Below are 17,576 nucleotides of genomic sequence, written 5' to 3'. Positions count from 1 at the left end.
GCATTGATAGGCTGTCCAGAGCATGATTTTGCTAAGACTTAAGCTCAGACCAAATGTGCAATAATGGTGTAGTGGTTAGGGAGGTGAATTTAGACCTGGAAGATCCAGGTTCAAATCTCCCCTCAGCCATGAAGCTTCCTGGGTGACCTTGGGCCAGTCACTTTCTCTCAGCCTCACCTACCTCACTGGCTTGTTGTCCGGACAAAAGGAGGGGAGCAGCTGTGTACACCACCCTGAGCTCTTTGGAGGAAGGGCGGTATAAAAATGTGAAAAATAAAAATAAATACATCCATGGGCAATTGCATCCATGAGTCACTTCTGTGAGTGTCAACCCTTCTGGGATTTGCAACCACACCTTCACTCCGATCAAGGGGCTTATTCATGGGAAAATTTGTGCTAGTCCCTTCAATGATACCAAATAATCCTTTGGAGGACTTCCTGTGCCTGCATGTATCCCAGTAGCACTTGCACCTCCACCCCTGATGGGCAGCAGCTTCTCTCAAAAGGAGCTGCCCTTTTGAGGCAGTAAGCGTCCTGGTCTGGCAAACCCCTCCAGGGAAACAGTCTAGGATGCCATCTCATCTCGCCTGAGGACTCAACACTCATGGATATTGGGCAACCACATGAGTTTCCAAACATATGCTCAAAACTCCATGTGAAAGATTCCAAACTCACAGATTAAGAAGCACTTGGCTTATTCTGTGGGGAAAATATCACAGATAAGGAAACTCCTTTGGGTTTTGCATCCAAAGGTGTGCTACATCAGTGGGAAATGCTGATTTCCACGTAGGTGTTTGCTTGTTTGGTCTGGGCCTTATAAGTCAAGTTTCTTTGAAAAGCCTGTAGTACTTGGAGTTTTGCACAAGATGGCCCTGTGAGGGCTGGCCTGCAAATTCATTGAAGGTCTCATCTCGTGCAAGGCACACAGGATGAGTTTGGGTGTTCTTCCTCAGCACATATATCTGGTAACTGGCGTTTCATTAATGCATGAATCCAAAAACTGAGCAGTGCTTCCCCAGCACCTACCCCAGAATATCTATCCCAGAGGCAAGCAGTGAGGTAGGATAATATAATATATAATATACAGTATTTATATACCGCCTTTCTTGGTCTTTATTCAAGACTTTATTCAAGGCGGTTTACACAGGCAGGCTTATTAAATCCACGCAGGGATTTTTACAAATTGAAAGAAGGTTCTCTCTTTCAAGAACCACCACATTCAAGATGTTACACTCCGATCTGGTTTAACATTCTGGCCTCCATCCTCCCACGCTCCGAGCAGATGGAACAGCTCAGCTGCAGCTTGCCAGCTGCTTCAAGGTCGAACGGTGCCGGTGGCCTCGAACTGCTGACCTTGTGGATGTTAATCTTCAGGCAAATGGAGGCTCTACCCTCTAGACCAGACCTCCTGCCCCAACGTACGCCATCCCTGGCTGTGAACTTCAGGGCCTTCAAATGAATCCTTGGCCCCGGTTGTGTGGCTTAGGGGTCTGCATCTCTCTTTGATGGGCGCTCAGACTCCAGGCTGAACCTGTAAGCACAACCAAGTTGGATTCTGAGAACTGCGCACTTCCCCTGTTTTTCACATCTTGAAATGGGATGCGGTTTGTAAGGAACTTCAGGTTGCTAAACTGCTGTCAGCTATGCTTTTAAATTACAGAGGCGCTGTACATTACTGAGGGAAGAGCTGGCTCCGACTTGGGTTTCCAGAAGCCACAGCTCTTGGATGAAATCCTAGTTCACAGGACAGGAGAGCAAAGACAAGGATCCAAGGCTGAGTGACCCTCAACATGAGGCCTTCTTTGCGCATCTTCTTTCTTGGTAAGTATCCCTCATGGAAGGGTAATGGGAGCTCAGACAAACCAGGCCAAGTTGGTTTATCCTGTGCAAGCTCCTTTCCGCTAATGGAATGTTCTCCTTTCCAGGATGGTGGCTGGCTGGGCGGTGGGGGACGTCTAGTGGTGAGTATGAAGAAAGAAAAGAATATGTGTGAGGGGGCAGAAAGAAGGAAGGGCAGCTAAAGTCCATCTTCCTTTCCACACTCACATCTTTAATACTGCGGAACAGTGGCGTCACTGGGGGTGCCACCCCCCAGTTCAGCAACCTGGAGAGTTGGGTGACATGATGACATCAGCACGCCACTTCTGGGTTGCCAAGCTTTTGCTGCTGGAGGGGGGAGGAGATATTTGTCTTAGTAAATATCTGGTCAAAACATGGCATTTAAATTCTTAAATAGATTCGCAGCCCAATCCTAAGGGCAGCACCAATCCCCCCGAGGGCTGCTGCCGCATCCAGCACCTCCCGCGCTACAGCGGGAGGCACCTCGGGAGTAGGGGATGTTCGTCCCCTTCCCCTGGGTAAGGGAGGCAGCCCCGCAAAGTAAAGGCACTGGTATAAGGCACACGGCCTCCACAAACACCGAGGATCCTGCGGAGCGGAGCTGTTTTGGATCCTGCGGAGCGGAACTTGCCTCTGTCTTGGGTCACATGAAAAGGAGTCATTGCAGAGAGTCTTTGCTGCTGCTGGCCCTTCAGCCCCTGTTCAAGTGAAAAACCCCTACTCTAGAGGTTCTCAAACTGTGGTTTGCGACCCACAAGTGTGATATAACCCAATTTTTTGTGGGTTGCACGGCCAGTGCTTCCCGAAAACAGCAAGGCATTCTGTATCACAACACAGCCAAAGATGTGGGTTGCAGGGCCAGTGGTACACAGGAACCACAAGGCATTCTGCAGCACTACCTAGAAGCAGCAAGCCATTCTGGAGTGCAATGTGGTCACCACTGCTGATTATGAAGTGGGTCTTGGCAGTAAAAAAGATTGAGAACCACTGCCCTATTCTCAATCGGCTGCTGGAAAGAGATTTGAACAAATGAGAATTAAATTGGTGGTGAGTATGAGCTTCGTTTGCTAACTTCCCAGATCACTACCCTGAGCATGTTTGCACTTGGAGCCATAACATGACATTGCACATATAAATGCTTTCCACCTTAAGGAGTCAGGTTGCTAATGCTGCCCCACTCTTCAAATCTTGCTCTCTTCTCCATCCAGTGCAAGTTTTACCTAAGCCTTTCATCTCTGCAAGTCCCAGTCGTGTGGTTGCTCTGGGGGGAAATGTCAGCATCCACTGTTGGAGTGAACTCTACCAACAAATGGAGTTCTACCTGCTGAAAGAAAAATCAGATGTTGTCCATGCTGTCAGGTCAGCAGCACAATATGGTGTCACATTTCCCATTTTAAATGCCAGCACAGAAGATGGGGGGATCTACTGGTGTCAATATCACCCTCCAACAGAACAAAATCGATGGTCATCCTGTAGTGACAAAATCTACATCAACATAACAGGTAAGCTGTTAGCTCAGCCTTCTTAAATTATTTTCCCCAAATAATAAAATGGGGTTTTGCAGTTTCCAACTCTGTAAGTCACATGAGAATGTCACATGTCACATACTGTAGATACTCGCCTATAAGTCAAAAAATTTCTTCCCAGAAAAGCAACCTGAATCATTGCCCCGCTTTATCACTGGGACAGGCAAGCATCTAGGGTGGGGGGGGGAGGCAAGTGAGCCAGCCAATCACTATTGTGGGAGGGAGGGAGCAAGCGATCTTCTGCTGAGAGGAGGCTGTGCAGGCTGGGGCTGCTGCTGAGACAATGAGCTGTGTGTAGAAGGGGGCGTCTGAGCAGGGAGAAGCAGTCATTTGAGCTGAGTCAACAGCTGAGTCCATCTCCTCTTTCCTTCTTGTTCCCCCTTCTTACTGTATTTAAACTTCAAGCACTCCATTGGAAAGCCCAACTTGCTAACCCCCTTCCCATCTCCCCACAGATGAAGTTGGACAGGGTGGGGAAGGGGGGAGAGTGATCTTTTTAAGGGGAGAGAGAGAGAGAGAGAGAGAGAGAGAGAGGCAGCCTGCAGAAGGCTGTGTCTTTGTTTCTCAAGCCATTGAAAGGGTTAAGTCCATCTCCTCTTTCCTTTGTTTTTGCCCCCTCCCCTTTATTGAATCCAAACTTTAAACTCTCTGTTTCGAGGCTGAGGCTTGCTAGCCCCTCTCCCCATAATCGTTCACCACTGATGAAGTTGTACTGGGGGGGAGAGGAAGAGTTAAATTTTATAAAAGGAAAAGTTTGTGTGTGTGTGTGAGTGTGTGAGTGTGTGTGTGTGAGAGAGAGAGAGAGCACTTAAAACAGTTAAGGCTACAATCCTAGCCTCACTTTCATGGGAGTAAGCCCCACTGACTATTAAGGGACTTGCTTCTGAGTAGGCATGCCTAGGATTGGGCTCCCAGTCTATTCCATCCTCTTGATTTCCTCTCCACCTCTCCCCTTACTGTATACAGTCACACTTCAGTCTCTCCTTTGCAAAACTTTTTGCAAACCTCTTTGCTAACCTCATTTCCCCCTATCCTCACCAATGAAGTTGGACTGGAGGGGAAAAGTCCCTGCATTTGTGTATGCGGGGCGGGGGGGGGGGGGGGAAGCATCTGTGAGAGAGAGAGAAGCAATCTCCCTGTGTGTGTGTCCTTTTCACTGGAAGAGTCCTGGAGACCTTGCAAAGATGCAAAACACAGGAAAAGCAGAGAGTAGAATTTAGAATTATTCTGCAGCAACAGGTATTTTAGCCAGAGATCTTAGCTGCATGCTGGCAGGAGCTAGGAAGCACTTGCAACAGCTGCTTATGTAGTAAGCTTTTAGGAGAGCATGCTTGCTTCTGCAGTATCCCCCTGCCAGGACCTCCACAAGAGGTCCAGAGGTGCCGCTGCCCTTCCTCCACAGAGGGTCTACTTCCAAGTAAATCAGGTGCAACTATGTGCAGCTGCACTTGCTCAGCCATTCCTTGTTGCTTGTCTCTCTACAGTGAATGGAATTGCACACTCCCAGTTGTGTGTTCTACGTAGAGCCTTTGGCTTAAGGCACCAGCCACTTTAAAGGAGAATTTTATTAATGGTTCTACTGGAATGCTGTTTCCAGTGTACTGGAAGCCCAATCCTAGGCTTGTCTACTCAGAAGTAAGTCCCATTAAAGTCAATGAGGCTTACTCCCAGGAAAGTGTGGATGGGATTGTGGCCTTACTCTGATAGTGTTTACAAATGGTTGTTGAGAGAACAATTTAAAAAATTAGTGAATAAAAACGTATCTTATGATCTATGAGATAGATCATAGTTTTTAATAAATTAGAGACTATTTTTAATACTGTTTTTGCTATACATAGTATAGCAAAAACAGTATTAAAAATAGTGTGTATGTATGTATGTATACATACTATGTATATATACTGTGTCTTTAATAAATTAGTGACTGTACAGTTCTTAAGTAACAATTACTGGGAGGTTATTTTTCAGGATCTGGCCTTGGGTAAAATCAGACAAAATTATAGTCAGACACCTCCCTGTTAAACCCCCGACTTATCCAAGGGTCATAGCAAATTCCATGATTTTGGGCTCAAAACCTGCCCTTGTTTTATCTGTGAGATCGACTTATAGGCAGGTGTCTGCGCTAATTAGTAATGGGTTCTAGACTAACAGGCATAAAGTGGTGGGATTCAGTAGGATAATATAAATTATAAACTAACCTGTATTAACCCCATAGCATTTTCTCTACCTCCAGATCCCAGTCTCTCCAAACCCTCCATCAAATTGCAAGGGGTGCCTGTTCCAGGCAAGAACATTGCCATTGAGTGTCAGGGACCAGAGGATGGTCTCGTCTTCTCCCTGCACAAATTCAGGAGGCTCACAGCAAAGCAGGTGGAACAGCCAGCTGGAGACAGAACCTATTTCCATTTCCACATGTTGAGGCTGGAGGATGTTGGGAGCTACACCTGTCAGTATCACCACAGAAGGAAGCCATTTGTCTGGTCAGGGCCAAGTAACTTTGTGGAGCTAGTTTTGACAGGTAAGGGGACACACTTTCTATGCCCTCCCATTACTCAATCCTAGCATCTGTCAGTGAGGCTGGAATTCCCCAGGTAATATTGATTACTCACCTTTGCTGGGATCTGTGCTGGAGCCAATTCTGAGGAATGGCATTAGTGTCTTCTTAAGTAATGCATCTCTGTACATATTGTACATCCCGCTTTTGCTTCTTAAATACTATTCCATGGAAAATGTCCACTACCACATGGATTTCTGCATGTTTGGCTTGGGTCTTAGATATATTCAGTCCCACCAGGAGATCTAAAGGCCAACACTGGGTCCTAATAGAACTTTTTGATCTGGTTACAATCAGCAGGAGACATAGATGTGGGACATCAGTCAAAATAACTGCATGCTCTTCTCACTGTGTCTTTTCTATTCCTAGATTCCAGCCTCCCCAAACCCTCCATCAAAGCAAGACCCCAGGATCAGTATGATTCAGCTGTGACTTTCGCTATTGAGTGCCAGGGGCCAGAGAAGGGCCTGAAATTCTCCTTGTACAAATCTGGGGATTGGACAGCGTCTCTGATGACAGAACCAGACAAAACTACAGCTGTGTTCTATTTCCCTAGGTTGAGGATGGAGCAGGCAGGGAACTACACCTGCCAATATCACCACAGGGCATATTTCTTTCTCTTGTCCAAGCCAAGTGACCCTCTCATGATCACGGTGAGAGGTGAGAAACTGCCTTCGAGCCCAAACAGACTAAAAAGGCAAAATAAAAGAATGGAAAAACAATCAAAAAAGTTGAGAAGGAAAACATAATGACCATTTTCTGTCTAGATCAGTGACCTAAAACCTTTTTCATCTCACAGCACACTAACAATGCGCTAAAATGATCAATGAAACATCATCAGTTTTTTTTGACAAATGGACAAGGCACTCTGCACTGCAGGTGGAGGGCTCAAATCTCCTAATGGCCCTACAAATAAATCATCCTCCCCCAAACTCCAGCAGCACGCTTGCGGACAATTTAGGGCACACCAATGTGCTGCAACACACTGGTTGAAAACCTCTGGTCTAGATCAGTGGTTCCCAAACTGGGTTCCGTGTACCCCCCAGGGGTACTTGCCAGGATCTCTAGGGATACTTGAAAAAGAATTGCATAATGATGGAAAAAGGTAGGTCTGTATTAGAATGCCTTGCAGGGCTAATATGAGGGGTACAATTTATGGCAATAGGCTGCCCAGCAGTATGCAGGTGAAAAAATGTTGGGAACCACTGGTCTAGAACAGGGGTACCCAAATCCCAGCCCTGGGGCCACTTGCAGCCCTCGAGGCCTCTCAATGCGGCCCTCAGGGAGCCCCCAGTCTCCAATGAGCCTCTGGCCCTCCGGAGATTTGTTGGAGCCCGCACTGGCCCGACGCAACTGCTCTCAGCGTGAGGGCAACTGTTTGACCTCTCCCGTGAGCTGTGAGATGCGGGCTCCCTCCACTCCTTGTTGTTTCATGTCTGTGATGCAGTAGCGGCAGCAAAGGAAAGGCCAGCCTCGCTTTGTGCCAGGCCTTTTATAGGCCTTGAGCTATTGCAAGACCTTCATTCATTCATAGAAGTTCATCTTTAATATATTCATTTATGTAAATCTATGTAAATTTATTCAAATTTTAAATGTGAATTAATTCTTTTTTTCCCTGGCCCCCAACACAGTGTCAGAGAGATGATGTGGCCCTCCTGCCAAAAACTTTGGACACCCCTGGTCTAGAAGATGGATCTGGTCAGCAGGTGGCTTTGCTGCTTAGCTGTTAGAAAGACACAGTATCCAAATTCAAGACGTCTTTGAAAAGAACATTGCTGCTAGTCCTCTTGATAGCTGAGTGACTCTTCTCTTTTACAGGTGACACTTCTGAAGAGGCCAGCTTCTGCCTGGGAGCAGCTGTCTTAGTCCTGCTTGTCTTGGTACTGATCGTGGCTGAGGCAACGTACCACTGGAAGAAGGGGCAGCTGTAAGGACCCCAGACTGACTCTTCAGCTGTCTTCCTTGTTTCCTCCAGGATAGTGTCAGCAAAGTTCAAGGAACCAGCTTCCCTTGTCTACAATGGCTGGTTGTTCTGTACAAACCCCAGCAGTTTTATTCTGTGGCAGCTTCCAGGAATCTTACCAATGGCAAACATGGCCTCATACTAAAGCTCAAGCACACCCGGATGGATCTTCACATAGCCAAAGAGATCCAGGGTCTGCCTTCTTCACAGCCCAGTCGTCTTCTCCTTGGACCTAAGTTGCCTGTCATGTGCTTCTTCAAGTTTGAGCATTGACCTGATTCTTCTGTGACCCCATCATGCCTTGATACCAATGAGCCACTCATATAGGGCAGAGGTGTGCAACACATGGCACAGTGTCTCTGGCTGATCCGATGCCGAAAACTAGTTTGTTATGATTTGTTTACACATGCGCAAAAATGACGCTATTCCCTCAAAGCTATCGTTTTACAGCATTGTGGTCAAGTCAGCATGCGGAAACCTGGTTTTATCAGCTGGGTGTGGTTAACATAGAATAATTATGGTTTGAGAGTCTTAAAGCGTATGACCCAAGTGACTGAGGGTTAGCCAGGCCGACACCACTCTCGTCATATGGAAAGGAGTGTGGCAGGCAAAACTGCATGTGTTAATTGTCCAACTGTGTAGTTAAGGAAAAAAATATTTTAAACTGCTGCGGGCTGGATAAATTCTTGTGGAGAGCTGAGTGTGGAGCTCTGGACCATAGTTTGGAGAGCCCTGTTCGAAGGTAATCAGGGAAAGGACCCTGCTGTCCATGTTGTCCCTGGCTGGGGCTAGATTGATGGCCACAAGGGACATGCATGGCCTCCTCTTTAGTGGCACTTCAGCATTGGAATTCCCTTCCTTTTGAGCCAAGATCAGCACCCTCTCTGTTAACCTTCTGATAGGGTCTCAAGACATTCTTTCTCTGCTTAGTGCTTCCCTCCTAGGCTTTTTTTGCTGCTGCTGTTCAACACTGCAATCTGAGGGACCAATCCTTTCCAATTTTCCATTGCTGGTGCAGTTGTGCCAGTGGGGTGTGCATTGCATCCTGAGTTAGAGGGGCAGTCAGTGGGGCCTTCTTAAGGGAACACATGTTCTCATATCTGACCACAGGGCTGCCTTGTGGCTACACTGGAGCTGGAAAGTTAGATAGGATTGGGCCCTGAGTCACTACGTTTTGATATTTTCATCATCAGTTGCTGTTTTTTAAATCTGAATTATTCTGCTGTTTTTATTGCTTTTACTGTTACCTATTTTATTTTGAGTTGTTTGTAGCAACCCTTTTTTTTAAGCCATTCTCTTTGATCATACTTTATTTTAATTTTCCTAATTTTAATCTTTGTTTGCTGCCTTGGGCGCCCCATGTTAATGTGAGGAAAATGGATTATAAATATCTGAAATAAAATAAATTTTAAAAAGCCATTAGTGTGTCATTTGATTTTGACCTCTGCAATTCTTGTCCATGTTGGTGTTCCTCTGTGTCTGTTTGCTTTGGGGTCATCACAAACCCCTTCATTTTCCTTCCTCCATTCAGTTTTGGGGTGGGTGGAATAATATTGTAACATGGGAGTGGGCTTGTTTCTTGTCCTCTTATTAAAGCAAGAGAAGGGTGTCAGAGGTCCTGGTACTAGCACCCATGCCTAATTTTTTTATTTTTTTAAATTTAGGGGCCAGTGAGATGTTCCAGGAGCAAGTAGAGAGGGTGGGAGAAATAGCGAGAGACTGTTGAGGTCTGAACCCAGGAAATCACTCAGGTCCTGTGCACAGGAGGGAATGTGACAAACGCTATGGTGAATAGACTGTTTGTAGCAAGTAACAAGTAGCAGCTGTTCCTGATTGCTGACTCTGTGCAGCTGAGTGTGGGCGTGCCTTGTGCATAAAACAAGGCAGCAGACAAACGCTCAACAGTGAGCGTGTAGGGTGTTGGGTGTTAGGATGCGTAGGAATCAGGATGCCATATATGTGTGTTGCTGTATGCCGGACCATGTTATGGTAAATATCCTTGTATATAATATATCTTGGTGATGGAACCTAACTTTCGTGACAAGTGCTTCTTTGTCTTCTGAGAGATTGCCTTGGACATCAGCCTCGAGTTTCTGTTGCGCTGCCATTTGTTTTTCGCTCTGCTGGAGACTCCTACACACACCCTACCACAACAGAGACCTAAGCAAGAAATCCAATCAGAGGAGGCTGCATCTGTCACTGTCCTTAATGGGTGCATTTTGGTTTGTCATCCAACCCACCAATCTGCTGAGCTTCAGCCTGTTACTACCTGGATGCTAGAGATGCGAAAACTGCAGAAGATGAGGGTTTCATCTTAAGCCTCAAGTCCAGATGTCGCCTAGTTCTGTCTAGCTTGGCCAGAGAGCAGGAGGAGCAAAACAGTTCTTAGTGACGTGCCATCATACTGGTGACCCTGTAGCTCAGTGATAAAGCAGATGCAGATGTGTTGCAAACAGGAAGTCCCACGTTCAATTCCCAACACCTCCAGTCCAGGTAGGATTCGAAAAGACTGGAGTCAGAAACCTTGGAGAAGCTGCTCCAGCCAGTTTAGACCTGATGAGACCAGTGAGAAAGATGGTATAAGGTTGCTTCATATGTTCTGTGTAACAAGATGGGATGACGTCCATCTGTGAGCGTTGGCGCTGGAGTCCACTGGAGCACGACTGAGCTCTGCACCCACTTGCACATCCCAGCCTTGCCCTCAGGTCCTCACTTCCTCAGAAAAGAAAGAATCCTGTGCAGGCTTCAAGCGCCATCAGTATGGGTTTTCAGAGCCTTTCAGTTCCTCTTTCTAGTGCTGTAGATACAGCAAATAATAGGTTGTGGTTTCAAAGGCAATGCAGAGGGTTGGTCAAGGCCCACTTGGTGTCAGCTCAGGACTGAGAAGAACTGGCTTGTGGGTCACGGTTGTGTTTCCAAAGGCACAGGTGTTGGCTGAGATCTTGATTCCCAGGCCGATAGAGCTAAGAAATAAGCCCTGCAGGCTATAGGGCAGAATGACTCTCAACATGAGGCTTGCTTTCCACATCCTCTGTCTTGGTTAGTATGCCACAAGGTAGGGAAACAGGAGGACACATACATGACAAGCTGGGAGGGTCTGAGGTCCTGTAGGAGCACCTGTCTCCTTAACATCTTTCCACTAATGGAGAATTCTCCTTTCCAGGATTGTGTATGGCTGCAAAGCAGGGTTTGTCTAATAGTTAATATGGAAAAAGAAAGTAACTGAAATATGGGGGCTGATGGGGGGGAATAAGGGGAGCTCAATTCCATTTTACGCAGTCATAATCCTGCTACTGAGGCAATGTTGAGAAATTAAAACTGTAGTATCACCTGCCATTCAGTATTCTTTTTCTTACTACTAATATTTATACACCACTCCCAAAGCAATTTATATAGCTAAGAAATTAAAAGACAGTTCCCTGTTCCTCAGGGTTCACAATCTGTTAAGGTGGAAAAAAGATGTTCCTCTTTGAGAAAGAAAAATCAGGAGAGGGAGGCACAAACCACTCCCACCGTGGCTCCCTTGTAGCTTGTATTCTAACTGAAGCAGTCGCAGTAGGCAGTAGACTGATGACTGGCTCCTCCCTCAACTCCTCCTTCTGGTTCCCTGGATCCAGGAGCAAGAGATGCATGGAAGAGAGTGGCGTTGAGCTATAGCATTGGATCCAAAGTACTCCTTGGCTTGGAGGTCCCAATGAGACTTGATTCCAACTGCATGACTGAAGGTCCTCCTCTCTGTGTGCCGAGACATCAAAAAACTTGGCATTTTGACCAGGCCTTAAGCTTCATCATTGTGGGTTCTCAGAGCTCTTCACTTCCTCTAATTTTTTTTGGACTGCAGTAGCAGCTACAGCCCAAAATAGGATGTGGTTTGTAAGGCAATGCAGAAGGTTAGCCATAATCTGTGGTGTCAGCTCATGATTGAGAAGAAAAGGCCATAAACTAGAGGCGGAGATCTTTATTTGCAGGACAGTAAAGCTAAGGAGAAGACCCTGCTGACTCCAGAGCCGAGTTTCCAATATGAAGCTTCCTTTCAACATCCTGTTTCTTGGTTGGTATCTCACCTGGAAGGAAAGCTGGAGCAGAAATGCACAATGACAAGCGGGGAGGATTTGAGGTCCTGTGTGAGCGCCTCTTCTCTCAATATCTCTCCACTAATGGAAAATTCTCCTTTCCAGGATGGTGCTTCTCTGGGCAGAGAATGACTTCGGATGGTGAGTACGGAAAAAGAAAAGAATATGAATATGCTGATGGTTGGGGGTAGGATTTGGTTGGTTGGCAACCTTCAGTCTTGAAAGACTATGGTATAAGTCTACAGTACCCAGTATTCCCAGTCAGTCTCCCATCTAAGTACTAACCAGGCCTGACCCCGCTTAGCTTCCAAGATCAGACAAGATCGAGCATGTGCAGGATAACAGAGTAGAAGGAGAGTGAAATTCCATCTTCCACAGTCATTGTCCTCTCAATACTTGTATGTTTTGTTGTGATTGAATGCTCTGTCCACAGTCTGCTAGATGTGGAGCTCAGACTGTGGTTCTTCATGCCAGTTATTATTATTATTATTAATAATAATAATAACAACAATAACAATAACAACAATAACAATAACAATAACAATAACAACACAAACATTTTTAAACATTTCAGTGGAAATGTTCAAAAGGTGATTTACATACCTTTCGCACAGATCCTTCCCCTCTGCCCAGTTTCCTTAGTATGGGATGGTGGAAGTGGATAGATCTACAAATTTCCTCTCACGTTTAGCAAGCCAGGGGAGCAGAAAGCAGGAAGGGTTGCCACTAGGTACTATTACCCTTGGTCAGTGTCTAGCTTCCCTAGCATTGAGTTTAGCACCAAAAAGCCAGAAGATGGGCAAATGTCTTGATCAGCAGGTGATAATGTAAATCTGGATACCATGACAAGCTTCACCTGCTAATTTTTTTAGTGTCAAGCAAATGTGGAAGCTACAGTGCAGATGAGTCTGTTCTAGTGACGCCTCTGCCCGGCACTCACAAAAGGAAGTAACAGCCCAGGGCCTCCATCCATCTTCTACACACTTCTAATCTAGCTGCCAACACAGCAACCCCTTACTCCAAAGATGCTCCTCAGCCTCCTTCTCCCCTCTCATCTGAGATAGAGGCAAAGGTTTCTCTAACTCCATCCTTCCATCTATGAAGCAGCAACAGAGGATTCAAGAGAAGTCACCACCTGCACCCTATTCACAGGCCGTTTAGTGGTTCTCTCCTGGGCGTGAGCATAAAGAGGAAGCTCTGATAGACAACCTTGCCCACATTGTCACTGTTCAGTGGGGACAGGGAGGAGGAGGCTGAAGTATGTCCTCTGCCTCTATCTTGGGTCACATGAAATGGAGTCACTCCATAGAGTCCTTGTTGCTGTTGGCACTTCAGCTATTGCTCAGGTGAGAAGCTCCTGTTCTGAAGTAGCTTCTCAGCAGACATTGGAAGAAATGAGGATGAAACTGGCCCTGAAATGAGCTTCATTTGTGAATGTCACAGACCTCTAGCCTGGACATATTTGCACTTGGAGCCCAGACATGACCTTGCACACACAGGTGCCTCCCACTTTAAGAGACAGGCTGCTGTTGCTGCTCCACTCTCCAGACCTGTCACATGTTCTCTTCTCTGTGCAGGGCAACCTTATCCACAGCCTTCCATCTCTGTGACTCCCAGTAATGTGGTTGCTCTGGGGGGAAATGTCAGCATCCACTGTATGAGTGAAAACTACTTACAGATGGAGTTCTATTTGGAGAAGGATGAACGGAAGATCTTTGCTATCAAGAAGGCGGAGCAGCCTGAGGTTATATTTCCCATCTTAAATGCCAAGGCAGAAGATGGGGGGACCTACCAGTGTATATATCATTCTATAACAGGAGAAGGTCCTTGGTCATTCCGTAGTGACAAAATCTACATCAACGTGACAGGTGAGCTTTTGGCTTAGTCCTTGTGAGTTATTTTCACAAAAACAGCACTAAAATGGGTTTTGCAGTTTCCACATCAATAAGTCACCTGGGAAAGTGGCACTGACTATAACACTTGTTTCATTTCAAAATAGATTTTCCTCCCACTTGAATACCATTAACGCTGCTTACAGGTGATGAATTCTAACAGCAAATGTTCTGCATGTTTACTCAGCTCCATCGCATTTATTAGGGCAAGTCCCAGGACTTTATAGGGTTGCAGCCTAAGAGGCTAGGAGCGCAGTCCTATCCCCCCTACTCTATAGCCGGCAGCACTGCCAAAAAGACCCACACTGCATGCTCGGGGGGGGGGGGGAATCAACCTCAAAGCAAATGGAAGGTAAGTAAAAAACATTTTTTAAAAAAGTATTGGTCTCCTCGCACATATGCAAGCCATTTTGGTGTCATATGTTTGAGAGAAAATGGGCAGGAAACTTTTCAAGAGGGGATAAAATCCTGTGCATGAGACTGCTGCGAGATCCACCCTTCCACCCCACCCACTGGTTTCTCCCCATACAAACCCTGTTTCTCTCCCTCCACACCCATGATCCTCCCCCCCTCCACGCCAGCTTACCTGCACCAGAGCAAGTCATCAGCCGTAACAGCGGAGCACTGATGCTGCCACTGTTCTGCAGCAGTGGCTCAAAACTGTTTGCGTTCAGCATGCTCTGCATTTCATTGGTAGCCCTTATTACAGCAGCACAGTGTCTGAGGAGACTTCTGGAGGAGGGTGCAGGCTGGGAAAGGGGGGGGGGAGATAGGATCTTGGCATGTGCAGCTGCCTTCAAGATCTTCCTGCTCTAAACCACCCCAGTCATTCCCTGAACTCACTCTACCAGCTACCTACTTGCTCCAGTGGAGGTTCTGCAGCCCACCACTGCTGCCACAGGCTCCTGCAGGATAGGCAGTGAGCAGCAGAATGAGTGGCTGCGGCTCCTGCAATTCTGGCTTTATGCTGGTAGATTACAAGATTTACCAGTGGAAAGCCAGCCTAGGATTAGGCTGTGATATAATGACTAGATTCAAGAGCATATATACAAGAGTACTGTAAACTAGCCAGTATTACCCACTGCATTTTTCTTACCTCCAGATCCCAGCCTCATCAAGCCCTCCATCAAGTTGCAAGGGGAGCCTTTTGTAGGCATGACTGTTACCATTGAATGTCAGGGACCAGAGCATAATCTGACCTTCTCCCTGCACAAATTCAGAAACCACACAGCAACACAGGTAATCCCACCAACTGGAAGCACAAACCATTTCCCTTTCCACACATTGAGCTTGGAGGATGCCGGGAACTACACCTGTCAGTATCACCGCAGAGAGAATCCGTTTGTCTGGTCAGGGCCAAGTGACTCTGTGGAGCTGATTGTGATAGGTAAGGGGTAACATCTGGTATTCCCTCCCATTTCCCAAACCTCCCATCCCTCAATGAATTTGGCATTTCCCAGGATTGTGATTGGCAATATCAATTACCTGCCTTTGTTGGGATCTCTGGTGAAGCTCTTTGTGAGGAATGGCAAAAACAGCTTGTCATTTGTTGTCAGAAAGGGTATATCAGGAACAGGATGTGAACTAACGGATAGGCAGGCTGTGATAGGATGAAGGGCATAAGATTGCACCTTTTCCAGTTCCACTATATCCTTTTTGAGATGTGGCAGCCGTATGTGGCAGAATGCATATTCCAATATCCATGGCTGCTGAAAAGCAGCCATAAAGCATACTCTGGCAGCACACTGAGTAGTGCACTGCCCAAGTGTCGATGGGAAGGCCAGAGCCTTCCTGCACACATCACGGGAGCGCCAGTCATCTGCCGTAGCAGGTGCACCGGTGGGAGAGGCAGGGGGGCTGGGGGAGGGTGGAAGAGGGTGGGGAAGGAGAAGAAACTGGGTGGTGAAGCTGCAGGAAGGTGTGGACCTGGTGGCGATGGTGCACACCAGATCCTATCCCCTCTAGCAGCAACCTCCCTGATCGCCATTTTCTCCTCAGACCTGTGCTAGCGCAATAACTGTCACAGGTCCAAGGAGACTTGTTAACTCCCCTTTCCTCTCCAAAGGCTCCCAGTATTCCTCCCCCCCCCAGCTGGACACAACATGCCCACTTTTGGCAAAGCTACACCAGTGGGGGGTAGTGGTGGAGAAAAGAATAGAATTGGACTGGAAGGCTATGATAGCTTAGTAGAGAGAGTGGGTTGCATGAGGGTGGCTGGATGAAGGATGTCAGGGCTGGCCCATCCATGAGGCCAACTAAAGTAGTTGCCTCCGGCCCATCTCTAGCTGCTGATGTGCCTCCACTGCTCTCCTTTTCCTTCCACTCCCTGGTTTGGAAAGAGAAGAGGGCAACTAAGAGGAAGAGGAAATGTGGAGGAGAGTGCTGGGCCTGAACACTGGAGAGTGGGAGGAGAAGGTACTGGCACATCATCAGGTAAGGAAGGGCAGCAACAGCCGAGTGACTCTTCTCTGATGTTTACAGATCACGCTTCTGCTGTGACCAACATCCGCCAGAGTGCAGCCGTCTTAGTCTCTCTTGTCTTGGTGCTGATCGTGATTGAGGCTGTGCACAGCTGGAAGAAGGGGCAGCTGTAAGCAGCCCTGACAGACCTTTCAGCCAGGAGCCTTTTTAGCTGCCTCCAGGACACTGTCGGCAAAACCCACAGAACCAACTTCACTTGCCTGCGATGACCAGTCATTCTCCACAGGCCCCAGGAGTTTTATTCTGTGGCAGCTTCCAGGATTCTTTCCATGAGCAGAAATGATTCCCTCATGGAAAAGCTCATTGCAAACCATGTAGGGATCTTCTGGCAGCCAAAGACGCCCAAGGCCTGCCTGTTCTCTTCAACCAGTTGCTGCCTGCGTGGATCTGATTTTGCCAGCAATGTCCTGCCCTGACTTTATCATGTCTTGCTGTTAACCCCATGCTTCCCAGACCCTGTCCTGCCTGGATACCAACGTGGACTAAGAAAGTGCCAAGAAAAAGAGCACTTTTGGTGTCCTTTCATTTATCGTTCTACACAACATTGCACTGGACTCATTAGCAATCCCCTCATTTTCTCGTCCAATTTAGGGACTTTGTGGTGGGGTGTTGGGTATTGGCAAGGTAATGGGTCTGATTCTCTTACTTTTCTAAAAGTAAGACAAGAGCATCAGAGCTCATTACAGAATTTAGAAGCCGATGGAGGAAGCGTGTAGAAGAAATGATCATCTGAGCAAACCAGTCACAGGAAGTTGTATCGGTGGCTGTACTTACTGGAGCATTCTGGTTTATCGCCCGGTCCACCAACCCCCCTTCAGCAGAAACTGGAACAGGACAAACATGGAATTCAAGAGGGCAGCAGCTGGATCCTGAAAACAGTAGCCATTGAGGAGGAGAAGAAACCTCCCTCCTGCTCTCTTCGGCAACCCAAGGGACTCTTGTCAGGTCCAAATGTTGAGTGCCGGAGACTAATGGATGACTACTCATGACCCACCAGAGAGCGGGTGAGGAAATTTCGCACCCCTCAACATGGCCTCTTCATGGGAAACATTTGGTAGGATATTACTAAAAAGCTTATACAATCTACCTTATTAAGTATTCTGTGCTGCAGTGATTCCCCAGAATGCCTCACAGAAGCTTCTGGAAGCAACTTCCATTTTGCATATAGAGTAGGTTGTGGGCCAAGTGTGACCCAGAAGCAGCCTCCTGAAGCTTTGGGGTGGAACACAGAGCATTGGGCCATGACCT

At 47.0% G+C, this 17,576-nt stretch overlaps 2 protein-coding genes across 3 annotated transcripts; both read left to right on the top strand.

The window, feature by feature from the left end:
* The first annotated feature begins 1,790 nt into the window (after positions 1-1,790).
* Positions 1,791-7,850, top strand: LOC136653456 (osteoclast-associated immunoglobulin-like receptor). Its single transcript, XM_066630353.1, has 4 exons — positions 1,791-1,821; positions 5,599-5,883; positions 6,289-6,579; positions 7,738-7,850. The coding sequence occupies exons 1-4, from the start codon at positions 1,791-1,793 to the stop codon at positions 7,848-7,850; spliced, it is 720 nt and encodes a 239-aa protein (XP_066486450.1).
* Positions 7,851-11,854: 4,004 nt separating this feature from the next.
* Positions 11,855-16,633, top strand: LOC136651280 (T-cell-interacting, activating receptor on myeloid cells protein 1-like). 2 transcript variants are annotated; one of them, XM_066627527.1, is made up of 5 exons: positions 11,866-11,933; positions 12,061-12,096; positions 13,533-13,823; positions 14,950-15,234; positions 16,329-16,633. In XM_066627527.1, the coding sequence occupies exons 1-5, from the start codon at positions 11,903-11,905 to the stop codon at positions 16,439-16,441; spliced, it is 756 nt and encodes a 251-aa protein (XP_066483624.1). In that variant the 5' UTR covers positions 11,866-11,902; the 3' UTR covers positions 16,442-16,633. The 2 variants fall into 2 exon arrangements, with proteins under 2 accessions (XP_066483623.1, XP_066483624.1); XM_066627526.1 differs by having other exon boundaries at positions 11,855-12,096.
* Positions 16,634-17,576: the final 943 nt, after the last annotated feature.

The sequence above is a fragment of the Tiliqua scincoides genome, chromosome 5 (genome assembly GCF_035046505.1).
Source record: "Tiliqua scincoides isolate rTilSci1 chromosome 5, rTilSci1.hap2, whole genome shotgun sequence".
Taxonomy (NCBI): Eukaryota; Metazoa; Chordata; class Lepidosauria; order Squamata; family Scincidae; genus Tiliqua; species Tiliqua scincoides.
This window is presented reverse-complemented; position numbering and strand designations above follow the sequence as displayed.